Source organism: Caretta caretta, chromosome 3 (assembly GCF_965140235.1).
Source record: "Caretta caretta isolate rCarCar2 chromosome 3, rCarCar1.hap1, whole genome shotgun sequence".
NCBI classification, from domain to species: domain Eukaryota; kingdom Metazoa; phylum Chordata; order Testudines; family Cheloniidae; genus Caretta; species Caretta caretta.
The window spans coordinates 199,049,860-199,077,306 of NC_134208.1; the positions used below are offsets into that span (position 1 = coordinate 199,049,860).

General features: G+C 37.6%; 2 protein-coding genes across 7 annotated transcripts in view; one reads left to right on the plus strand and one right to left on the minus strand.

Annotated features, from left to right (window-relative positions):
• Positions 1–27,447, minus strand: part of MACROD2 (mono-ADP ribosylhydrolase 2) — a 1,333,204-nt gene that overhangs the window by 1,089,352 nt on the left and 216,405 nt on the right. The window lies entirely within an intron of this gene.
• Positions 11,926–26,323, plus strand: FLRT3 (fibronectin leucine rich transmembrane protein 3). 2 transcript variants are annotated; one of them, XM_048842603.2, is made up of 4 exons: positions 11,926–12,162; positions 21,074–21,135; positions 21,627–22,389; positions 23,800–26,323. In XM_048842603.2, exon 4 carries the CDS (start codon positions 23,852–23,854, stop codon positions 25,799–25,801), a length of 1,950 nt encoding a protein of 649 aa, XP_048698560.1. In that variant the 5' UTR covers positions 11,926–12,162; positions 21,074–21,135; positions 21,627–22,389; positions 23,800–23,851; the 3' UTR covers positions 25,802–26,323. The 2 variants fall into 2 exon arrangements, with proteins under 2 accessions (XP_048698560.1, XP_048698559.1); XM_048842602.2 differs by lacking the exon at positions 21,074–21,135.

The following is a 27,447-nucleotide window of genomic DNA, read 5'->3' on the forward strand; positions in this document are numbered from 1 at the left end:
TTCCTTTAATATTCTTCGATGAAGATTATCTGGGCCTCCACAATTTGGTCCCATTACACTGTTTGAGTTGGACTTCCACCTCACACATGATAATTTCTACTTCCATATCACCGTTTCCATTAGCCACCCTGCCACTGCCCTTATGCTCCTCATTATCTTTATTAAAAATTCAGGCAAAGAGTTTGTTTAGTTGTTGGGCTATACCTAGATTATCTTTAATCTCCACCCCAGCCTTGGTGTTTAGCAGTCTCACTTCTTTCCTTGTTTTCTTTTTATTTATATAGCTATAAAACCTTTTACCATTGATTTTAATTTCCCTTGCAAGGTCCAACTCTGTTTGGCTTTTGGAAGTTCTCACTTTTTCCCCCTATGCTTTCTGACCTCCAAAAGGTAGCTTTCCTTGCTCTTCCATCTCATCTTCCATTCTTTGTAGGCTTTCTGCTTTCTCTTAATAACCTGTTTGAGATGCTTGTTCATCCAGTTTAGTCTGCAACCCTTACCTATGATATTTTTCCTCTGGGTTGGGATGCAGGCTTCGGATAGTTTCTGCAACTTTGACTTAAAGTAAAGCCTCCTCCACATTCATATCCTTGACTTCTTCAGTCCAGTCCAATTCCTTAATTCCCTTATTTTTTTTAAAGTTTGCCCTTTTGAAATCAAGGACCCTAGTTGCAGACCTATTTTTGTTCATCTTTTCATTTAGTTTAAACTGAATTCGCTCATGATCACTCAAACCAATCTCGTCTCCTACAACCAGCTCTTTGATGAGGTCCTTACTACTCACCAATACTACATCTAAAATGGCACCACCTCTTGTTGATTCAGCGACTGTTTGGTGAAGAAATTTGTCAGTTATCACATCCAGGAAAATCTGGAGCACTTGTCCGCCAATCTATATCTGGGAAGTGAAAGTATCGCACAATCACACAAATCCCAGTAGTTGTTATTTAATTAAAAACATTAAAGAGGTCTCTATCCATATCCAAATTGGATCCTGGGAGTCTGTAGCACACCCCAAACACTATCCCAGGAGAGCTTCTGGTAGCTTTCTTCACCAAAATTATTTTGATCTGAACAGATGTTGTTTTTTCCATTCTATCCATTCCATCCAATCATAGAATATCAGGGTTGGAAGGGACCTCAGGAGATCATCTAGTCCAATCCCCTGCTCAAAGCAGGACCAATCCCCAATTTTTGCCCTGGATCCCTAAACGGCCCCCTCAAGGATTGAACTCACAACCCTGGGTTTAGCAGGCCGATGCTCAAACCACTGAGCTATCCCTCCCCCCCAAAAAACATGAAACAATGGAACAATGGATGTTACCATAATCTACCTCATCATTAACATACAATGCTATTCCACTGTCTTTATCTTTATTTCTGTCTTTCCTGAACAACACATATCCTTCAATACCTGTACTCAAGTCACAACTACTATTCCACCACATTTCTGTTCAAGACATCAAGTGTATGCCAAAATGGTAATCAGTATTAGAGAAAAAAGATATTTTTACGGCATTGTGAGGACATTCAGTGCATTCACAAAGTTTTCAGGAAAAGACAATGAAACTTGCATGACTCCACTGCGAGGACAGTGTCTTATTGGAATAACAATTCACTTCTCCCTGCTATACAGAGCTCGACATTTTCTTCTCTGAACAAGTTATTTCAATTTTGGCTGTGGTAACTTCCTTTATCCTGGCTGGCCTCTTGCATGCAGCAAATGCAAAATGCAGAAATATGTTCTGTCACTGGAGTGATCATTCATAATCATTTTACACCTGCTTTCCATTAGCTGCCCACAGAACAATGACTGACATACAAGTTTGCTTTTTTGACATATAGCGCCTTTATGTACTGAGATCCTACACCTGAGGGACACGCTGTCAGTTTACTGTACTTCCCAGGCTCCACTCTTCCTCATGACACTTCCTGATGTTAAATTGGTAGACAAGCAAGTTTTTCCAGTGATGGCCCTAAAGGCAAGTAATGGTCCATCTTAATAATTCCTTCCAGATCTTTAAAAAAAGCCATTAATAGCATCTTTATGTGCGACAGTGCTTGCAAAATTGTTGGGATTTGGGGTTTAGTTATATTTTGGGTCTTTTAACTGTATTCTATTTTGTTTTTGAATATTGTATGGCAAACCCAGTGCTTCAGCAGGGTAAATAGCATTATCATTACTGTGGAATTTGTCAATAGTTTTAAAATAGTGTTATCACTGCTTTAAATCTCAAGCCGTGTAAACACCACATGACAGGAGAGGGAAACATTGGTAGCCATTAAGAAAAAGATGGCTGCCAGTCTGAAGTTAGGTCAAAGATGTGTTGTCTGTCTCTTTACCAACATAACACCTTCTAGAAGGCACTAACTTGACATACTGCAATCCCTATGACCATATGGAATACAAGGAAGCAATTATATAGGCTTAGTAGCAATTTCCTAAATTAAGTAAATTTTATCATTTTGGGGGGGGGGGGGAATAGAAATTATTATAGATTACCTGAAAATTGAATTTGAGTTACAGAAGTTCAGAAAGCATATAAAATGACAACAGTTTTGTAGTAATATCACAGCCTAAAGAAATCATGCCAAATTTGGTAGTTCCATATGTGGAACTTATACATCACACAAGATAGAGCCAAGAAAAAATTCTTTTGAGAATAAGTACGTTTGCCATAGTAATGGTGGAAGACCTTAGCTATGCAGGAAACAATGCTTTTACAGCTGCTTTTGGAATAGCGTGGTATGGCCAAAGTAAAATAAATATAGTCTTCAAACCAGCAAGGATCTCTTGCACATGCTGCCACTCACTGCCAGTCATTCAGGCTTGCAACTTCTATGTTTCCAGGTGATATATCCCACTTCAAGTTTTGTCTTCACACACAGGGAAACAATTTAACACAAAACCTGTGAACAGTGAAAAAACTCCTGGGGCTTAAAAGTTTACTTTTCCATGATTCTAAAAGGCACACATGCAGAGCCATTAAAGCAGTTCACAGGATGTCAATTTTGTGCTGTGCAGATTCTAGAGAGTTGGCTCATTTTAAACCTGTAATGATCATGCTGGAATGGTCCACACTGAACGTAACTAGTTCACATAGAAGAATATAGAGTTACAATAGTTTTTTTTTTCTCTATACCCATTTTTAAAATTGTACAGGAAATAATAAAGTAGGTTTTTATATCTATCTGAATAGCAAACATTGACAACTAGCAAACACAACAATAGGAAGAGAGAGGTTTTCTTTACCTATTGAGATTTCTTTTTTTTTTTTCAGATATGATCATGCTTAAGTATGAAGACAAGTTGTAAACCCAGCTGTAACAATTCTCTCAGCTTTTCTCTATCAGTTTTCAGCTGGGGTGTGTGCCGACACTTTCATGCTAGGATTCTGTTTTTAGTAAGTTAGAACCCACCAGTATTGGTTTCAGGATTTATATACCAATGAGATGGGGTTTATAGTTCATGGGAAATTAAAAGTTTCAATTAAAACAATTTTTGAGTTAAAAAAACAACAAAAACAAGACTAAACTTCATTGCCACTGTGAAGAGCACCATTTTTGAGCTGTCTGGAAGCGTATCCAAAATATATGCCAAGTGAACAGCATCTATTAGTAACATACTAATTTTGGGTGCTTTTTTGCCCTTTTTTTTTTTAAATACATAAAAGGTAGTTTAAGAGAGTCACTGTTGGGTCAAATTTGGCCCCAAATGTTGATTCTGTATCTACACCCTTTCACAAACTACAAGAGAGTACAAAGGTTTTGAAGACATTTTTACATGCCAAGGGAAATCATTTTTGTTCACTGAGCATTCTTCTGCAGTAAGTGAAAATCAAATATTGCAGCATGGTGCTAGTGCATAAGAACCTGAAAGCCAGATTATCTAGAACAGTGGCTCTCAACCTGCGGCCCAATCAGTACAGAGTTGCGGCCCATGTAACATCTTCAGGGCCATAGAGGTAGAATTGGATGTGGCCCACAGAACACACTGTGGGCCACATAAGTGGCTAGGGTTGCCAGGTGTCCGGTTTTCGACTGGAACGCCAGGTCAAAAAGGGACCCTGGCGGCTCCGGTCAGCACCACTGATCGGGCCGTTAAAAGTCTGGTCAGCTGCGCAGCAGGGCTAAGGTAGGCTCCCTACCTGCCGTGGCTCCCAGAAGCAGCAGCATGTCCCTACTCCAGCTCCTTAGGCGTGGGGGCAGCCAGGTGGTTCTGCGCACTGCCCCCGCCCCAAGCACCAGCTCTGCCGCTCCCATTGGCCGGGAACAGCACACAGAGCTACCTGGCCGCACCTCCGCATAGGAGCCAGTGGGGGGACATGCCATTGTTCTGGGAGCTGCCTGAGACAAGCGCCGCCCGGAGCCTGCACCCCTGACCCCCCGCAAAGCCCCAACCCCCTGCCCCAGCCCTGATCTCCCTCCCACCTTCCAAATTCCTCGATCCCAGCCTGCAGCACACTCCTGCACCCCAAACCTCTCATCCCCATCCCACCCCAGAGCCCGCACCCCCAGCCGGAGCCCTCACACACACCCCCACTCATCCCAACCCCCTGAGCCAACACGGTGAAAATGAGTAAGTGAGGGTGGGGAGAGCGAGTGACAGGCGGGGGGGATGCAGTGAGAAGGGGCGGGGCCTTCGAGGTGGGGTGGGATGGAGGCGGAGCAAGGGTATTCGGTTTTGTGCGAGTAGGAAGTTGGCAACCCTATATGTGGCCCACAATGGTAAATAGGTCGAGAACCACTGATCTAGAACAGAATAAAAGTGAAACTGACTAGGAATATAAAAACGCCACACCAGATCAGACCAGAAGTCCATCTTGTCCAATATTCTGCCTCTGACCAGTAACAGTGGCTTCAGAGGAAAGTGCAAAAAACCCTCTAGTCATAATTATGAAGTTATCTGCCTCCAGTAGAAGTTTCTTTCTAATCCCTTTTAATTAGAGATTGGTTTACAACCTGAAGCATGCAAGTTTATATCGCTTCCAAACACAAAACCACTGAAGCAAGGAAATGAGAAGCCAAGTTATATGAGAGCCTGACTAGACGAACAGTCAGTTGGTGGTAAGCAGGAATGTAAAGCTATATTTCTGTAGCGTGCCTCACAATAACTGTCCATTTGGACCCTTCTACCACGGGCTAAAAGTTCTCTAGTGAACTTTGATCTACTGCATTTTGAAATGGGAGTAAGTGTGGACAAGCCCTAACTTAGGGAACTGACTCTTAACTGTTTTGTGTTTATTTTAATTTGTTCACGTTGTACATTGGACAAGCTGTCCAAGACACTGATATGCTTATTTAATATATAAATAACTTAAGATATATTTATGAGCGATTTCTTAAGTCTCTAATGCAAAGCTGGACTGGGACAATTATGGGACTATTAATTTATTTTGTAACGACTATTTGAAGAAAACCATTCAACTGTTTATCATGTTTTATTCATTGTATTCTCAATGAAAAAGGCCGTTATCAACCCTGGCATGTTTGATGTAAAAAAAAAAAAATCCTACCATTTATATTTTAGTTGTACGTTTTTTGCTTTTATTTAGTCAGTCAATGAGCTTGTTTCTTTGTCAATAGGATATCATCTGATAAGCAGCCACTGTTTATTTTCTGACTGGCCCTAGGGAAGAAGAAGAGAGGGACAGGATTACATCAGGTGCACCTCTGAATTGATGAGGCCTTTCCTTAGGGCTATTAAGGAAACTTAAGGAAACTACAAGACAGTGGGGGGAGGAGGGAGGAAATAAAAAGACAGCTGTGGTGGTTATTCTTCGGGCTTTTAAACAAACAACTGGTCATTGGGAAGTTTAGACTTGAAATTAGACAAAGGTTTCTAACCATCAGAGGAGTGAAGTTTTGGAATAGCCTTCCAAGGGAAGCAGTGGGGGCAAAAGACCTATCTGGCTTCAAGATTAGACTCCATTAGTTTATGGAGGAGATGGTATGATGGGATAACATGATTTTGGCAATTAATTGATCTTTAACTATTCATGGTAAATAGGCCCAATGGCCTGTGATGGGATGCTAGATGGGGTGGGATCTGAGTTACTACAGAGAATTCTTTCCTGGGTATCTGGCTGGTGAATCTTGCCCATGTGCTCAGGGTTTAGCTGATCGCCATATTTGGGGTCGGGAAGGAATTTTCCTCCAGGGCAGATTGGAAGAGGCCCTGGAGGTTTTTCGCCTTCCTCTGTAGCATGGGGCACAAGTCACTTGCTGGAGGATTCTCTGCTCCTTGAAGTCTTTAAACCACGATTTGAGGACTTCAATAGCTCAGACATAGGTGAGAGGTTTTTCGCAGGAGTGGGTGGGTGAGATTCTGTGGCCTGCATTGTGCAGGAGGTCAGACTAGATGATCATAATGGTCCCTTCTGACCTTAATATCTATGAATCTATGAAACATAAAGGAGTATTGAAACTCAAGACAATTATATCCAATAAGTTACTGTGTCAGGAAAATGCACATATGGTGAAGAGTCTTCTTCACTCATATTTTGTCATTTCCACTATGGATTATCTTCTACACTATGGGCTGCATTCTGAAACCTAGAGCTGCTGCACTGACTTCAGTGGGGTTACTCCATATGTACAATGCTGAAACTGAATGCAAAATTTAGCCATTTGTTTACTTTTGAGAGACCCATTTTTTCCAAACTATATTTTAAAACAATTCACATAATTTGAAGTAAGATTCACTTCACACATTATAGGCTTATAAACTGCAAAACAATTTTGTTTTTGAAGCAATACCTATTGTGACGGGGCAAGGCCAGATGGCTATAGAAAAGTAGTGGGAGATAGATACATTAGCTCCAGGGTAAGCAAATCCCTGGTACCAGGATAAGTGAAATGGAAGCTGCTCCAGGTCAATCGAGACACCTGGGGCCAATTAAGAATTTTCCAGAAGGCAGGGAGAAGGCTAGGTTGATTGGGATACCTGAAGCCAGTCAGGGGCTGACTGAAGCTAGTTAAAAGCCTCCCAGTTAGTCAGGTGGGTGTGCATGTCAGGAGTTGTGGGAGGAAGTTGCGCTGTTGGAAAGGCTGAGTAGTACACACCATATCAGGCACAAGGAAGGAGGCCCTGAGATAAGGGTGAAGTGGAGCTTGAGGAAGTGAGGGCTGCTGTAAGGGAAGTAGCCCAGGGAATTGTACATGTCATGTTTCTAAAAGGTCAGCTACCATAGCTGATACTATTAGGGTCCCTGGGTTGGAGCCTGGAGTAGAGGGTAGGCCTGGGCTCCCCCGCCCCCCGCACCTTTGCCCCCTGATTAATCACTGAGACTGGGAGACAACAGAGACTGTGCAAGGAAGCATAACTTCTCAACTCCCTTGCTGGCTTATGATGAAAATGGCTCAGTAGACTGTGACCCTTGTCCCTAGAGAGAGAAGGGTTATGTGCAGGGCCACAGTGAGCCTCTGAGGCTAGCGAAATCTGCCAGGAAACGTGGGACCCACAGAGGCAAGGACAGAGCTTTGTCACACTATGTATATTATTCATTACCACTGACATTCTTCTGGTAAGCTGCATCTTAAACTGTTGCTTTTCTTTCCTTCAATGTCACTACAAATTAACATATACCCTGTTTTAAATTGGGGCAAGCTACTCTGGAAATTGCTCCAACATGCCTTTAAAGCTGATCTGTTAATTAGGGACCTCTCTCAATAAGCTCAACTCCACTAACACCCCATTTCACATCAGTTTACTGAGTTTCTGAAAGAGCAGTAAAAGGTGGATTAGGGTTTGTGGGGCCCTAGGCCAGAGCAAGTGGGAGCCTCTCCCCATCCCTTCTGCCTGCTGTCCCCTCCGCCCTCTCCCGGCGCTCCTGCTGGTGCTCCTGCCAAGGAGTTCTGTCGGGGTGCAGGGACTTTCCCTGCCCGCCTGGCACTCCTACTGAGGAGCAGGGGCAGAGTGGGGTGGGGCAGGGCAAGCCCCTGTGCCCTGACCCCACTCCCTGGCAGGAGTTCTGGGCAGGTGTAGCAGGGCAGGGCTCTGGGGCACCCATTTTTCCAGGGCCCCCCTAATTGGCCAGGGCCCCTGTGCACAGGCCCTGTTGTCCCAATAGCTAATCTGCCACTGAGAGCAGAACTGAGCACTGAGCAAGTGATTGCCACTTGTGAGAATCTCCTAAACATGAAGTGATTCAGTTTTCTCTTGCAGTCTTCAGGGGATCTGTTTCCTCCTGCTGGAAAACTCTTTCTGGAATTGTATGCAGTGTAGTTTGTAGTCATGTCAGTCCTAGCATATTTGAGAGACCAGGGGGGTGAGATAATATCTTTTATTGGACTGACTTCAAAAGCTTGTCTTTCTCTCTCACCCCAGCAGAAGTTGGTCCAATGAAAGGTATTACCTTACCAACCATGTCCTTCTGGAATAACTATTTCATTCCCCATGCAAAATGCTTGGGAAATCATATCAAAAGATGCTGAGATCAGCCTTTAGTCAAGGGCAGTTTCTGGAACTGCAATCACCATCAGTACAAGCAGGATGCTAAAAATACACAGAGTTATCACTTTGACTTGAAAGTGTACCTTACGTGGTGGTAATTCAGAAAGATCAAGACAGATGAAAGATAGGAAAACCAGGTATGTAATACATGCATATATGTTATGAACTATGCACTTGTATGACATAATGTGTTATGAACAGGGTATAATAGAGTATTCTGAATTTATGACTTGTTAGCCTCAAAAGCCTCCTCAACTTTTAGGCCTTAACAGTATTGCCACACATCTTCCAAAAAGTAATTTCCCTATAGATTTGCCAAAAAGGTTTAATTTCTAATCTTCCTGTCACAAAGATTTCTATACATTAAGTGCAGGCAAAGAGACTATTCTCTCTACTGTCTTAGACTATTAGCTTAGAAAGAAACTAAATTATAACTCATTACACTTCTAAATTTTCATATATTTGCAACTCATACACCTTTTCCTCAGATGAGCAGCTCCACTACCATTAATAGAGTTCCAGATCAAGGTCTTGAATTTTTGCATTTTAAAAATGAACAAATAGCCAAGTTGTTAAGCTACAACAGTTTGTTGTGTAAAGTATTTGAAGTGTTCTTAAATCATAGATTTAAAGAGTCTCTATAGAAATATAGGAATAAAAATAAGTTAATTATAGCATTTTTAAAAAAAAGTTTTAGTATTCTAAGGCAGCTGTGAGCTGGTAAAACATAATTATTTCTCAAATACCCTTTGGAATTGTTCAGGAAGATTTACTCCAATTTCTACTACTATATTCTGTATTTGGCCAGATTTCACAGGCTAAAAGATAGCTGAATGGGCACTCCATATCTTCTGTGAACATCACACAGGTACATATTAAAATATAGTATTGATGTGCTGTAACATGCATCACAACCTGTTTATTGATAAAACTGGGCTAGACTTCAGAGATGCTAGGAATACAATATGTTTTAAAAAAAGAAAAGGCGTACTTGTGGCACCTTAGAGGTGCCACAAGTACTCCTTTTCTTTTTGCGAATAGAGACTAACACGGCTGCTACTCTGAAACCTAACATGTTTTAAAGATGCTTTCCGAATCTTAATGGAATTTGAGTTTTAAGGAACACTTTTAGAATACTCAGAACTCAAAATCTACCCTGCATTACCATATTCAATAGTCTTGTTTTGCATGACAACTGAACAGAGGCATGCTGCAATACAATGCCTGCATATATATATATATAAGTTAAATGATCCTTAGTATAACTGCTGAGCATAGGAGGACACAAGTAGCTCGGCCAAGGGCAAAGCCCAGTGCATTTAGCACACTGGGAAGAGTTTTTATTAACTGTTAAAATTAGCATTACACAGTTTTTAACCTGTTATTTTTCTGGGGAATTTGCTGATCTGTGAACAAATAAATCTTCCTAGAGAACAAATGGTCAATTGTCTAGTCTAGATGAATGTCTAAAAATATTTTTCAATATGTTATTATGTCAACTCTTTTCTCTGTCAAGTTTTTATTCATAAAATTATAGTCCATTGTATATTTAATAAAGCACATTTTACTGTATTTAGATGAGGACTGGAATTCAGGAAATGTAGAAGAACATTTTCCTTCCCTTAAAAAAGCTTGAGAACATTCCCCTCAACCCCCATATTTAAAGAAAAATGCAACGTGTACCATTTTGATGTTTCAACCACATCAAAATCAGATACAGCAAATATTGGTAATGAAAGGTATATTTAAATGAGAAATTTATGTTTACAAAAGGTGGATTTTAAAGATTTAAAAAAAATGTAGCATAAAGTAAATGGACATATTTTTTCAGGAAAATAATAAATAACTAGAAAGTTCAGTTCTACAGTTAGAACTTATTTAAGCGATTTAAGTACCAAGTTGATAATTTGTGTTCCTTGTGGTTTCCATAAGCCTTAGACTTAAAGAAATCCAGATCCCTTGCAAACTTAATGGAGCTTGGCCTTGCTGTCCTCTGATGCCACAAAAAGTGCAATAATTGAACAATTGAGGTCAACATAGCCCTTATCATGAGCTTGCCTTCTACTTTGATATCACCTAGTCTTGCTGGTGAATACCAGGGTCAAACTGCTCTATCAAACAAGCATACAGACAAGATAAACTAAATGAAGCTAATGAAGAGAATATAATCAAATACTTGTGGGAGACAGCAATTGACTGACCTCAAGGAAACAAATATTTTGAGGGAAATTTAAAAAGACAATGGGAAATGTCAACTATGCTAAATCAAATAGCACTTATGCAAGTTAATAAGCTACTAGTAAAAGGAAACTATGTTGTAGGAAGAACTTATTAAGCAAATTTATTTTCCAAATGATGGTACTTATCAATGAATTAAAAGGATATGAGTATTTACAATGCCTTATTTGTCCTCATCTGAATTTCCTAAGAACTAAAATAAGCATCTCAAATAGGTGCTTTAGAGGATAATAAGAAAAACAATTACGCCATTACTAATTTAATATGGACTTAACAATTAATGCCTTTAAGGAAACATTATTCAAAACTAGAGATGAATAATCTCTTATGATTCCTATGTCAACATGACCTCCCAAGGGTCCCTGAAGTTGTTTATTGTTCATCAAATGAATTACTTCATGCCCACAGTTTTTGAATGAAACCAGCACAGTCAAAAATCCAATTTGTTTCTACATAGGAATGACTTTCCTCCTGAGATCCTCACCTTATTTCATGAAGTATAGCATTTGTTTACACTAGTTAATACATACAAAAACCTTTTTTGAGCAATTCACTATTTCAAAGCTCTCCCTCATTCTCTAGAAATCCAAATCTACAATACATTCTCCACAAAGTCAAAAAAGAAGGTCATGTCTCAAATGAGATTTCAGCTATTTTTTTAGTCACAAAACGAAACATTATAAAAGGGAAATAAAAATTATTCATAAACTTTTTACTTTAATCCTATAGCTCTTGAATACTGAACAGTTTTATGTTATTTGACTGTGTAAAAATTATGTTGACATTTTATTTTATTTTTACTCATTTCGACTCAAAGATGTGGTTGTCTTTCATTACGTAATTACATCTCATTCACAAATGTAACATTTGTTTCCACTGACTAAGAACAGTTGTTTCCCATTTTCTTCTGAAAAGGCATATCTACCAAAATAAGGGATTCGCCCACTCTTTATGCACTGTTATAAATCAGATTCTGCAGCCATAATAATTTTAAAAGGCACTTGACTTTAATAAATCTTAAAAGTGTTAGTATTTATCAGGTTGTTACAAACCTCATAGTACTGCCCAAGATTTCAGGTTTGGCAGACTGTGCTGTAGTTGCCTTCTACTCCCTCTAGTGTTCGTAATGCACATTCCTTGTCCGTCTGGTTATCCAGTTACTCACCAAACAAGAGCCATATAAGACCTGCCCATTTATGACATCAGCTCTTTATTCAACCACTGTTAGGTGAAGCTTTAACTTCAGACTTTGAGGTGGGCTGTGTGCACGCAACTGGAATGCTTTCGCTCTCTCACTCCTTCGCAGCGTAGGAGAAGTGATCTGACACAGTATAAGCTCAAACCATAGCCGCGCTTGCTTTTTGTTACTGGACCTGAAACAAGGGCTTTTATGACTTCGCATAACCATTCGAAGTGGAATAACGGCTGTTGCTGCATTGTAAATAGGAATTCTTTTTCTCACCTTGCAGGTAAGTGTTTTCATTGATTTCTCCTAATTTCCTCAAAAGTTTTGTATTTTACTTCCCCACTGAGAATTTTTCAAGTGCAACAAGGCATAATTTTCCGATCAGAGATCAGTCTGAAGATGATAAATGCAAAGTTACGATGCACTTCTACAGTGCCGTACTAATATAAGAAGTTCATTTAAAACATGGTTCATATTTAGCAAACAAGTTTCAATCGGCATACTAGCATCAATCTCTGCAAACATTGCTAAGCTGGAGACTCGATTTCGCTCGAACCAAATACTAGAAAATACACTATAGATACCTCACTAGAATAAAAAAATAATATTTTCCAAGCCTGGGCAGTACTGCATGTGTGGCATGATCCCCTTAATAGTCGTTTTTACAGCTGTGAAAGGAAATCAATGATCCTTCAGCACATGAGTATTCAGTACATAAGGAACAAATATCTTGCTCACAGCTAGATATGCTTCTGTATACTTACAATCTTTTGTGAAGGATAAACAAACAGCTACACCTAGATTCTACAGCCTGCATTACTATCCCACGTCTGTAATTCTGAAACGAGATATCTGAGTTTTAACTGTTTAATTCCCTATGGAACGGATATGGTTTAAAAATATATTCCTTCCCAATATAATGCCAAAATTCATTGCTTGGACAAATGTAGTATGTGACCTGCATAGTAATTCAACAAATCTAGTGAGACAGACTAACAAAGCTAAGCTTTAGGGCAGTGCAATGGGACCAGATTGTGATATTCAGTAATTTAAAAAAATCCTTCTGGTGTTACACTGTATGCAAATTAGCCATAGTAATTCAACAAATCTAGTGAGCCAGACTAACAAAGATAAGCTTTAGGGCAGTGCAATGGGACCAGATTGCTATATTCAATAATTTTAAAAAATCCTTCTGGTGTTACACTCTATGCAAATTAGCCATTCATTTGAAAACAGTTTTTCTCCGTGACTATATGTATTCACAATGTGAAAAAGTGTTTTTTCAGTTACCCCCTCCCCAAAAAATGTTGCATACATCACACAGAATCCCCAGTGGGGCTATGTGTTGAACAAAATGGTTGCACACATGTTAAGAAAGAATGCACCAGGCCCCGATTTTCTTAGAAACCACAACATTAAAAACAAAAAGAAAGGAAAAATATGAAAGTTGCCTGATACTCCTTTCTATGGACCTGATATGTCTAGTTTTAATAAACTTTGCTCTTTGTTTTTCCATGTTATTCAGTAAGTTATTAATTTTACTTGCCATTTTTTCCAAGCGTGCATAATATATGCTATTACATATAAGCAAGTTGTTTTAACATCCAGAGGAGATTTTATCATCCAAATATATTTTTCTGATTCAGCTAGCATTACTCTGAGACTTAAGTCAATAAAGCATTGGCAAAAAAACAAGCAAGCTGTGGAACGAGGATGCTATTTGTATTTTAGATATTTTATTTAAATTAGACTAACTTTTACTCTCTGACAGCAACTAATTTGATTGAGCACATCTCTGACACATCAAGGCAAAGTTGCCAGAGTGTTACAAATGTATTACAGTGACAATGAATGCATATAATTAACTAATTAATGAAGGGCATTGTTAGCCATAGATTACTAATTTGGTTCAAACATAAAGTCACTTCTCTCCTTTTTTTAAGACATTAATTCTGGTCAGTTCACAATGTACCATTAAACACTTTCTATACATCAGTACTAGTGAAATGCAGAATCATTCCACAATTCAAGTTGCTCTTCCAAAGAAATTGTCACACTGATTTCAAGATGCAAGGTCTGTTCCCTAATTATCTCTTGGAAATAAAAAAAAATGTGGATATTCCTTTTCAACCATAAATTCTCAGTGGTTAAATGAGACCATATTTTTTAAAAAAGGGTTATAAGTTTGCAGCTGTCTGACTTTAATAAGCTATTATCTTTAGCCCCATTTTCTTTGCTAGACTATACTGTCCAAACAGATAGAAATTCCAGTTATGCTCGTCATCTACTGCCTCAGGATATGGAGTCTTAATGAACCTTTCTTTGTGGCAAGATGAAAAATGCAAACATCAATTTAAGTAAAGAGGAAAAAAATTGTCTGCTCTAAAAAACAAAGATCCATATCTATTTTTCTTGTCAATATATGTCACATGTCCTAACTGACTCACTTTGTAGGTGAATTTTTTTTATATTTGTTTTTTCCCCTCAACCTGAAAAATTTAAGGTTAATTTAATTTCTTCCAAAAACCTGTCACCATGCTTTAGTTTAAAAGCCCTCACCTTTGTTTTAAACTATTTCAGATTCAGCAGTTACTAGGTACCACACAGTCCTGGTTTATAAAAAGCCAATTAACTGAAAATATAAATAATTGGTCTAAATCACATTTGTGTTAATTCCATTATTGAGAATTTCAGTTTTTCCTCAATTTTATTCTATTTCTAAAGAGCATATTTTCCCTCTATTCTGTGGCCTACTCCTTCCCCAGGAACTGTGATCACCCCTTGTCACAGACCGCATTTATAAAATATTAAATTGAACTCTTAAATTTTCTTAAATTCATACTATTTAGTTCTAACAACATTCTCACTGAGAATGACCAGATAAAACACCACGGTTAATTAAATCAACATGGGAAGTAAAGTTCAGTAAAATCTTTCAAAGACTGATTTTTTTTCCCTTGGAGGCCTCCCCTGTTTTTCTCAACAGGAGGCTTTGTTGTAATTAAAGCAGAGAAAACTGGACAGCAGCAAAAAACATCTGACTTGTGGCTCTTAAAAGCAGACTTTTTGTAGTGTGTACCACCCCCCAGTGGGCAAAAACTCTGTAGTAAACTCACAGCAAGCCTTAATCTTCAGAAAGACAATGTGTTCGTTTTACAGCAAGAACAAATAAAGATGTGTCCCTGATTCATATTTTTAAAAAATAATATCTTAGCAATGAACTGTTTTAGTTGAAACTGATGATTTAAGGCAGTGATGTCTGCCCAAATAAATTATTGTTGTATTACAGTTTGTGCACATTTTCATTACAACAATTTTTAATGCCTTCAACTGGTAGATGGACATCTTTTTCACTTTCTAGCAGGACACATTTATGTTAATAGCTAATATTTCTGAAGTTTTTACTCAATAACTCCACCATAACAGAAGAGTGCAGATATCATTTTCAAGACTGCCTGGGCAACATTAATACAGCAAGCATGTACATGTACTTATTTTTGCAAGTAGCTGAAATTATCACAGTAGACTGGTATCCTGAAGTAAAGAAGACATTATGTACCACAAAACATGCCCCCTCATTAAGGACTGATAACTCTGATCACATAATAATAGCTCATCTTAAGTGATCACTCTCCTTACAATGTGTATGATGATACCCACTTTTTCATGTTCTGTGTGTATATAAATCTCCTCACTGTATTTTCTACTGAATGCATCCGATGAAGTGAGCTGTCGCTCTCAAAAGCTTATACTCAAATAAATTGGTTAAGTCTCGAAGGTGCCACTAGTATTCCTTTTCTTTTTGCAAATACAGACTAACAGGGCTGCTACTCTGAAATCTGATCACATAATTACTTGAACATTTTCACCAAGTTAATTTTATATATTGGAGAGCACTTTAATTAGTCAGTAGCTACCAAACCAATCAACTAAAGATCAACAACTATTCCTAACTAGGAAAGAAACAAAACATTGAAGCTTATCTATCAGCTAAACAGTATTTTGTATATACATAGCCTCTTGTTATGCCTCAACTTCAGTGCCAGGCATTTGTTAAAACCCTTCCAGATACTATTCCACTTAAATTTAACAAGGGGGGAAAATTGGTTTTACTTGGAGACAATGACAGCATTTGTTCTCTCTTCTTTCACTTCAGATGTGGACAAGTTACCTTAGCAGCAACTTTGAAAAGAAAACCTAGAAGCCATATTAGGTTAAACCTAGAGAGTACAACTCCCACCCCTCCTGAATGCTATTTTATTTCTGTTTTAAAATTCACCAAATCAAAGCTGCAAAGGCAGATAATTTTATTTTGAATAAGTACACTTCTTCTATACTCTGAACTTTTCAAGCTAACAGCAGCAAATTTGCATTTCTCATTTCGTTCAATAGTAACAAAAATACTAGACACAAACAAACTTCAGAAAATATGAACTGAAAAAAACAAATATTTCTTATGCCACTTTTCATCCACTCCAGTGAATACTGATTTTGCTTATACTTTATGCCATGCAAAGGAGGCAGAAAGTAACCCTCATAATCATTATCCATTTGCAGTCAAGTTAAGGCTAATATATTCTCCATGAAATTTCATTTTTGTTTTAAAGAAACCTGATTTAGTATTACAAACAGAAGTACATGGAGCAGTCTCAGGTTCATTCACTATAAGCCGGGGGGGGGGGGGGGGGAGAGGAGAGAAAGAATAAACAGTTTTGCACATTTAAAATTGATTTTCTATAAGCCAAAGAAAAACCTTATTCAACAGGAAAAGATAGAACCCAAACTAAAAGCACACTTGCACTTCAGCAAAACCTTAAATTCTTTGGCCCTCATGAGAATAGTTAGAGGTCCTTCTGCTTGCCTAGCATTAAACAAAAGAATGGGGCACCTTCCTGAAATATGATGATCCTGGAAATTTCAATTACTAGACAGGGTGCTTAGAAAGCATTTTGCTGTCGCTATTAACTACGTCTGAGTAGAACATTCAAGAAAACAATGCCTACACTTTGTTTTATATACAGCTGAGTACTATGTGCACTTTTAAAAGACTTTTTCAAGCTTTTTAAGAGCAAGTAAGGCCTTTGTAAACTAGTTATTTAACCCAAGTTTCTAAATTGGCCACATATTAACACAATTACTTTTACAAATAAAAAACAAGTTACATTAAACACATTTTTATTTTTGCTGCCCATCCATTTAAAATTATATTTATTTAGAATAGTAAAATATAAAGTAAATGAAATGATAATGTGAAATTGAAATTTTTTGAACTCATCAAATTTGTATTCAAAAGCTGAGTTAATTCTAGATGTCTTGTCATCCTGGTTACATTTATAGCCTAAAAATACTGCTTACCAAATTATCAAACCATTGTTTTAGATATTAGAGGGGAAATAAATCATAGGCTTTCATGGTAACCAAATTCCTGCCATAGAATACATGGTTAAAATTAAAAAAAAAATTGAGGGGGGGGCATTTGGCAGCCTAAATTGAAGTCAAGCTTAAGAGGAAAAAAAAACAATTTAGACTTTATGCAACTTTTAGCAAAGGTTGGAAGAAAGTTGTGTGTGTTTTTTTAAGTTAGCATTTGACAATGTTCCAGCATCATTTTAATACACCTTTATTCTTTTTGCCTGTGTACAGAAAAGAGTGCACCTAGATATAATACAGACTTCAAGTTTGATGTTTCCCTTTATAGATAAAAGTGTCGTGACACAAGACATTTTCTTTATATAATGCAAGTTACTTTGAATGTTTTAAAATAAAATCTGTGAGCCATTTGTTTGCCCCAGTGAAGCTTCATTGTTGGAATAAGTACATGGAAGGCTTCTCAAACATTATCAGTAGCTGTATTACATATGCACAGATAATAGTGTCTCAATAAAAGAGAAAGTGTGCTATCTTAGCAAGGGTCATGAAAATATTCCATTTTGTACTAAGTGTACTTAAAAACTTCTGTTCATAATTGTTCAGATATTACTTTTGTTACCAGAGACTGATTTATGCATTAAGAAGAAAAATGTATTTATAAAACTTGTATTTTAACTTTCCCTCTTTTCTCTTAAGAGTTTCCCCTCCCAACACCCCAAAATTAATAGCTTCTTTCAAAACCATGGGCCCATGAAACCTCCCAATTTGATGATGTGGAAACCTGGCCACAGTGTCTGTACCAGTGGGGGTCACTTTTCTTTTAATCCTGCAGGCTCAGCTACAATGATTTGATGTCAGGGAATATGTAGAGACAGCTCAAGAAGAAGGAAGTCTGAGCATGGCAGCAGGATTCCACTCTTCTATGTAGACAGATCACTGCAGCCTTTGATATGCAAAAACATTGTTTTCAGCTATAACTTCAGACGTAAAAGGGAAATGCAAGATATCAAACACAATCAAATCCTGAAGAAAAGTGTTCTCAGTTTAAGTAAAGGGAGGAGGGGATATGAAGTTAATCCACATTTTTGAAACAGTGTCTTTTTCTCCAAAGAGACCTGTATTTTCCCCTCTCTTTTGTTTTGATGTAATTTCGAGAGAAGGGATAAAGAATTCCAAGAACTTAATGAGCTTTAGGGTTTTCAGTTTAATCCTACATTGCCAGTAGTACAATAGAGGCAATAAACGAGCGTTTGCATGTCAAATGGAGCAAAGAGGAAACAGTTTAGAATTTGAAAAGGTAAAACAAATACATTTATCTTCTTTTTCCACAGAATTTGGAACTTTTATTTTTTCTTTCTCAGGAATAAATGTTTAGAAACTAATTGATACACATTATTACAGTTTAATTTTACCTTAGCACTATATTTACCATTAAAAGTTCTAATTAAAAGCAATTATCTGCCATCTTTTATTAATGAATTGGGGAAAGAGTTTCAATTAGAAGACAGACTTCAAAAGCACTTTAAAACAAGCTTTTATTCCTTCCCCCTGCCTTCCAGCATATGCCACCCTTTTTAAAAACGGCTTTTCCTTTATCATATCATATGAGATCCAGGGGGATTTCATTTTTATATAGATTAGACAATTAAATATATTAATTTAGGAATACAAGCAACAGAAGCTATATAAAACACAACATGTACAGGCATTATTTGAGCTGAAAGATTCCCTGGAATTTTTTTTGTTTTTCCAGTTCACAAAACAACATGCAATACAGGTTAGTAATGCCACAAAAAACATAAGCAATTCTATATTTTATTTTTCCAAAATGTACCCATGTATTAATATTTTATTTAATGTACTGCATTAAAATATTTCTGTTATTCTAACAATAGCCACATTTACAGAGACAAGGTGGGTAAGTCACATTTGGAGACACAAAGTGATCTAATCTTCTGTTGGTGAAAGACACAGAGCTCTTCAGAAGAAGGTGGTCCAATAAAAGATATTACCTCATCCACCTTGTCTCTCTAATATCCTGGGACCAACGCTGTTACAACAACACTGGAAGCAACAGCCACATTTGTCAGTTTAAGTCAATATTTTCATTACTGCTGAAACAAGGAGGGAGAGAAAACACCTAGAATTAAAACCACAATTATGAACATAACTCTACTCCTCAGTGGACATTTGCATTACTCCTACGAGAATGCTTCAGGATGGGTGTCCATAGTTAGATTTCAGAAAATAAATGAATACATATTTACAATGGTTTACCACCACGGCCTACAGTGGAGATGCTCTTGATTTACATGAGTCTAACAGAATAGAATCAGGCGCATACCATTCCACTTTCAAGATTCAAAAGTCAAAATGAATATACCTGCCCTTTTAAAAAAAATGTTAATACCTACAGTAATTAACCAAGTCCCTGACTGGATCTAATATTTTATGGTAGAATGGGGACCTGAGCAGCCATTATTCTACATACATTTTAATTCTGAAGCAGATGCTCAGCTTTTTGGAATCGATGCAATTACTAAGTGGAGAAGCAAACTGCAGTTAAAGCATTATTATTTTTTAAATTTCTGGGTGAAGTATTTCCATTTCAGATTAACACTCTGTACATGGACTTACAGTACACGTACTCTCAAGCATCTGACCAGATGACCCTTGACCCTTCACAGCAGAGATAAGATTCCAACAGAAAAATACCGTCTAAAACAATCTGATATTATGCTTACATCATGAAATCTGAACAGCCAGATCAAATGTTTTTTCTTTAGATATAACATTTCTTACCCCCTAGCACCCAGCATGTTTGAAACTGGAGTAAAGTAGCATTGTAAGTGTATTATTATAGCATAGCACTGATTCTAATAATTACCTCATGGCGAGATACTTCAAATGCAATAAAATAGCTAGACAAATTAGAGGATTGGGCCAAAAGAAATCTGATGAGGTTCAACAAAGACAAGTGCAGAGTCCTGCACTTAGGACGGAAGAATCCCAAGCACTGCTACAGACTAGGGACTGAATGGCTAGGCAGCAGTTCTGCACAAAGGGGCCTAGGGGTTACAGTGGACGAGAGGCTGGATATGAGTCAACACTCTGCCATTGTTGCCAAGAAGGCCAATGGTATTTTGGGATGTATAAGTAGGGGCATTGCCAGCAGATCGAGGGACGTGATCGTTCCCCTCTATTCGACATTGGTGAGGCCTCATCTGGAGTACTGTGTCCAGTTTTGGGCCCCACACTACAAGAAGGATGTGGAAACATTGGAAAGCGTCCAGCGGAGGGCAACAAAAATGATTAGCGGACTGGAACACATGACTTATGAGGAGAGGCTGAGGGAACTGGGATTGTTTAGTCTGCGGAAGAGAAGAATGAGGGGGGATTTGATAGCTGCTTTCAACTACCTGAAAGGGGGTTTCAAAGAGGATGGATCTAGACTGTTCTCAGTGGTAGCAGATGACAGAATGAGGAGTAATGGTGTCAAGTTGCAGTGGGGGAGGTTTAGGTTGGATATTAGGAAAAACTTTTTCACTAGGAGGGTGGTAAAACACTGGAATGCGTTACCTAGGGAGGTGGTGGAATCTCCTTCCTTAGAAGTTTTTAAGGTCAGGCTTGACAAAGGCCTGGCTGGGATGCTTTAGTTGGGGTTTGGTCCTGCTTTGAGCAGGGGGTTGGACTAGATGACCTCCTGAGGTCCCTTCCAACCCTGATATTCTATGATTCTATGAATGTTTTAACAATATTGCATATTTTAATATATATTATACATAACTCACACCACAACCATGAACATCTCTCCATTCTTGCAGGATGAAATAATGCAGAAGTCTAAGCATTCACACAATTTGGAAATACTGTATCTGTTATTGAGGTAAAATGTTAACACAGTACTTAGACCCAGCCTTTTCACCTGTCATACAGTAACTAGTCAACAGTATTTCTGACATTTTATATTTAAAACCAAGAAGAGATTAACCTGTTCCCTCAGTTTAGCAAGAATGAAAACCGAGATAGCAGTAGTATGCAAAGCCTTCAATGAGACTGGACTTCTATTTGTAATCAAATGGAATATATGTCATGATTTCTCTACAGTCTGTTGATTAAAGCCGATTTCAGTTACTATCGTGCTGAGACAAATATAACAAAATAGCTAAAGAAAAATCCCAATAAATGTGAAATGAGACAGCAGAATGTCTATTAACAATTCCACTCATTCTACTGAATTACCAACATACTAAGGCAACAAGATGTATTGGTTATGTAAATAACAAATGTAGCTCAGATTGTAGAAAGAATACAGATCAGCATTTCTTTGTATGCGAGTGTCCACTGTTATTCATTAAAATCTGTTTACTTTCACAGGAAATTAACAGCTTAAAGGACACTTTATAAGAGGAGTGGGGTTTTTTTTAGAAGGAATTAGCATGTTCCTGTTTCTTCAGAAGAATATCAATCTATTGTAAAATAACTCATATGGTTATAGAGCATGAGGAAATATTTTCTGCATTGGAAATTTTGAGCAAGTGTTCAGAAGTGAAAGTTGGAAGCAGTTCTTTCACTGCAGGTATGGATTTATCAGCAGGTAGCTACTGTACAAAGTTTATACTTGGATAATTTTGGACAGAACCTTTTTTTTTTTTTTTTTTCACCTTCTGAAGAGGCTATCATCATTCAAGTTTCAGCATAATGAATGATTTCCATCATGTGGAGCTGAAGTTACGATCTTTGACTACTATGCTATGCAGAAGAGTTTGTAAGAAATACAAGGAAATCAATTTCTGTTAAGGGCCTTACACAAAACAAGAGAGACTCTTCATGCACAGACTTTATTTGAAGAACAAAATAGAAATCTCATTCCTTCATAGTGACAGGAAGTTGAAGCTTTTCTTCTCCACAACCTGGTGTGCTTATACACCATGATAAACCTGTGTTGGAATGTTCACTGAATACAGTGGAACTAGTCATAACGCATTTACTACCAACAACAATCACTTGAGTAAACACAGATAAGGAAGACCAGCTACATGGAATAAACCGTAAGACTCCAAAAGTCATTCTCCACAGTAAAAAATTTATGTTTATTGGATTTCTGCAAGCAGAAAGTTTACTCATACTTTTAAATAAGGTAAGATCAATAATAATGTGGGGGTTTCTTTTGTTTGAGAGAATAAAATGCCATTAATAAATAAATCTGCCAGAGAAGGGATCATGACATTATATAATATATAGGTGATCTTATAAATTTTCAGTATCCTAATTACAATGATAATTGAATTATGTTGTCTTAGAATGTACAAATAGTACCAGAATCCAGTTCTAATCTCAACAGTTCATGAATAGAGTCTACACTGCACACTTTGAATTAATAAGATGTGAAAATGTGGGTAAACCTGTCAAATAGTCGCTTATTAGCATACTGCTGAGTAAGCAGACTTTTGAGAATGACAAATATTGAAACACTAAATTAAAAGCATGTAATGAAATATTCCATCTAATCATCTGGAAAAGTGTCGTTCTAGTGGTTATGTAAACCACTCCCAAGCTACATACCAGCTCCTTGGGTCTCACACTTTTGAACATTCCAATTATTTTTTAACATAGCAAGGGAACAACAATAAAAATAATTCTTTTTATTGTACTTGATTACAACAACATGGGGAAGATCAAAGACTGAGTAGGCTGTATTTAGTCACTGCTCTTTTGCTCACACACTGACTATTTAAAAGGTTATTTAGGACTCTTCAGAACTTCTGGAACTGGTATTTAGGAAGGGCTTCGTTATTCTCTAAAGGCTTGTCTCCACTTACCGGTGGATTGACACTGCAGCGATCGATCCACTGGGGATCGATTCAGCGGGCTAGTGAAGAACTGCTAAATCGACCGTAGATCACTCTCCTGTCGACTCTGGTACTCCACCGGAATGAGAAGAGTAAGGGGAGTCAACGGGAGAGCGTCTCCTGTCGACATAGCATAGTGTGGACCCCGCTGTAAGTAGATCTAAGCTACATCAACTTGAGTTATGCTACTAACGTAACTCAAATTGCGTAGCTTAGGTCGACTTTCCCCCATAGTGTAGACCTGTCCTAAGGGACCTATATATGTTCCAACTGATCTAATAAAAGTTATTTGATGGTTTTCAGGAACTGAATGTAAAATTTAGACAAGATTTTGCCTTGAAGCGAGCTTCCAAGATGAATACATACATAGATGGGAATGAAGTTATCTGAGAAGAAATTACCTCTTTTCTTTACACATAGAATGTGTAGTATTTGTTAGAAGGATGCTTCTTGTTTAAATGAAATAATGTACAAATCAAACATAGTTGGGTTATATTCAAGTTACTATATAATACAAAACCTATAAACCAAACTAAGCACAATTAATGTAAGAAATGAAAGTAAACTGTACTTCAGTTCAGCTAAAACTCAAAGTTCACAATAATACACACATTTTAGCTGTCTTCTGTAATTTCAAAGTGGTGTTTTCATGGTAGTTCCTTGACTAGTAATCTGGATAATATTGTTCTTTTTTCCAGGTTGTTGAAGACCAGAAAACTAGACTGTGTACAAATCTCATTGTTCCTGACCATGATCAGTGTAACTTGGAACATCTTCCTAATTTGGACTAAGATAGGGCTGTTGCTTAAAATGGCACCTCATTCAGTCAGTGCCAAATCATGCCCATCGGTGTGTCGCTGTGATGCAGGTTTCATTTATTGTAATGATCGTGAATTGACATCAATTCCTACTGGAATTCCACAGGATGCTACCACCCTCTACCTTCAGAACAATCAAATAAATAATGCTGGGATTCCTTCAGACCTGAAAAACTTGCTTAGGGTAGAGAGAATATACTTATATCACAACAGTTTAGATGAATTCCCTACCAATCTCCCTAAGTATGTTAAAGAACTGCATTTGCAGGAAAATAATATAAGGACCATTACTTATGATTCACTTTCACAAATTCCTTATCTGGAAGAATTGCATTTGGATGATAATTCAGTTTCTGCTGTTAGTATTGAAGATGGAGCTTTCCGGGACAACATCTATCTCAGACTACTTTTCCTCTCTCGAAATCACCTTAGCACCATTCCCTGGGGTTTGCCTAAAACGATAGAAGAGCTACGCTTGGATGATAATCGTATTTCCACAATTTCAGAAGTGTCCCTTCAAGATCTTACAAATCTAAAACGTCTCGTTTTAGATGGAAACCTTTTAAACAATCATGGATTAGGAGACAAAGTCTTCATAAATCTAGTCAATCTAACAGAACTGTCATTGATCCGCAATTCCCTTACAGCTGCTCCCATAAATTTGCCAGGCACAAACCTAAGAAAGCTTTATCTTCAAGAAAATCATATAAATCGTGTACCACCTAATGCTTTCTCTGATCTAAGGCAATTGTATCGACTAGATATGTCCAATAACAATCTAAGCAATTTACCTCAGGGTATCTTTGATGACCTGGACAACATAACTCAATTGTTTCTTCGTAACAATCCATGGTACTGTGGATGCAAAATGAAATGGGTCCGTGACTGGCTTCAGTCATTGCCTTTAAAAGTTAACGTACGTGGACTGATGTGTCAAGCACCAGAGAAAGTGCGTGGAATGGCTATCAAGGACCTCAGCACAGAGCTATTTGATTGTAAGGATGATAGTACTGTAAGCACCATCCAAATTACTACTGCAATACCAAACACATTATACCCTGCCCAAGGGCATTGGCCAGTTTCTGTGACCAAACAGTCAGACATAAAGACTCCCAATCTAAATAGAAACTACAGAACCACAGCAAGTCCAGTACGGAAAATCATTACAATCATTGTGAAATCTGTAAGCACTGAGAGCATTCATATTTCCTGGAAAGTTGCACTACCAATGACTGCTTTAAGACTGAGCTGGCTAAAAATGGGTCACAGCCCTGCCTTTGGATCTATAACTGAAACAATAGTTACAGGAGACAGGAGTGACTACCTACTTACAGCCCTTGAGCCAGAGTCACCATACCGTGTATGTATGGTTCCCATGGAAACCAGCAACATCTATCTGTCTGATGAAACCCCCGTTTGTATAGAGACTGAAACAGCACCTCTTAAGATGTACAATCCTACAACAACCCTAAACCGAGAGCAAGAGAAAGAACCTTACAAAAATTCTAATTTACCTGTGGCTGCCATCATAGGTGGTGTGGTGGCATTACTAGCTATAGCGCTGCTTGCGTTAGTGTGCTGGTATGTCCACAGAAATGGATCCTTGTTTTCAAGGAACTGTGCGTACAGCAAAGGACGGAGGAGAAAAGATGATTATGCTGAAGCTGGAACTAAGAAGGACAACTCCATCCTAGAAATCAGGGAGACTTCTTTTCAGATGATACCAATAAATAATGACCAAGTGTCCAAGGAAGAGTTTGTAATACATACCATATTCCCACCTAATGGAATGAATCTGTATAAGAACAACCACAGTGAAAGCAGCAGTAACAGAAGCTACAGAGACAGTGGTATACCAGATTCAGATCATTCACATTCATGATACTGAAGGAAATAACGGACAGGAAAGAATGACTATAAAGGTTGCTGTTCTACTGCAAAACACTGGATTAAAAGACTGAAAAAGCAATGTACTGTACATTTGCCATATAATTTATATTTAAGAACTTTTTATTAAAAGTTTCCAATTTCAGGTTACTCCTGCAATTAATGCAGTGGGGATACCTGACCACAATTCTCTATTTTAGTACTTTTTAGTAATTTGTACTGTATTTTCCTTGCTAATATTGAAGTTACAGCCCATTTAACTTTTGTGTTCTACTGAGTAAGATGACTTGTTGACTGTGAAAGTGAATTTTCTTGCTGTGTTGAACAATCAGGACTTTGCATTCATTTACGATCCTTGTAAGTATAAGCACAGGCCATTTTTCACTTTGGTATTAATAAAATATTAAACCTGGCAGACAGAGGAGATGAAAAAGTGGTTGCAAAACTAGAACTATGATGTTGACTCTGTAAACCACGACAGTACTCAATAAAGAAAAACGTGCGTGGTAATGGGCAATATCAGCTGTCTGGATATATCCATTTTAACAACAGTGAAATGAATTTTTATAAGCCAATTTGTCATCTACATGAAACTGAAGCTGTTGACATGAAAGCAAAAGTTTGAGACCTCAGCAGTTAATGAAACTCCTCACGAGGCTTCAAGAATACACTGCTATACTAACCACCACAAACCAAAGGGCACATTTCATTTCTAGTTCTCAAGAATGTGTAAGCTTATATATTATGGAGAACATGATGATAGCTGATAGGCATTTGGGGGAAATGTTAGTACCTGCACTTGAACAGAAAATATGCTGATAATTCCACACATTAGAAAACATATTAGTATGAACAAGGCTAAAATAAGGCCTCAACCAGTTTTGAGACATGATGGTAAATGGTTAGTTGTACAACTGATAAATCTGGAAATAAAGTTCTTACTTCTAAAGCATATAAAAAACCCCACAGACTACATGTGTATTAAATATACTTAGACTTGGCAGAATTCGATTTTTTTAAATAATTTCAACAGATAACATCAATGTTTATTTTTAAGCATTTTTTTCAATGTATATCTATTTAAATTTTCACAGTTGTGCAAAATTATGGATTCTAAGCATTTTTATGATTTTTATTCATTTAAATTTTCATGGTTCCAGGAAATGTTAATGTGTGTGTGTGTGTGTGTCAAACAAGGGGGGGGGGGGCGCAGAGGGGGCAGACAATTATTTAATGATGTAGACATTCAGATTGAAACATTTAAATATACAGAGTACATATCCTTCAGTCAAATTCTAATACGGCAATATTTTTTCATCAGTTTGTATACGCCAAATCAACATTTAACAACATTTACCGATACAATTCAAATCCTTCCAATCCTAATCCTTCCAAACCTAAATATACTTCCACTACAGTCAGGAATACTGCCCATTACTGTCACAAATTTCCACAAAACTTAATAATAAATTTGTAAGATAACAATTCCTATTGAATTGTGAGGTATTTAATGTCTTAAACCCAAGCCACTCTTTTTTGTTGCCATAATCATTTATTTTTGCAAATGAAAACCAAAGTGCATTGTACGCCCTTTGGCCAGTCTTGTATGTGCCTTGATCCAATGCTATGTGTATTCAGCTT

Excerpts from the sequence above, each read along its gene's own strand:
- FLRT3 (XM_048842603.2), top strand. The coding sequence starts at position 23,852 with ATGATCAGTGTAACTTGGAACATCTTCCTAATTTGGACTAAGATAGGG.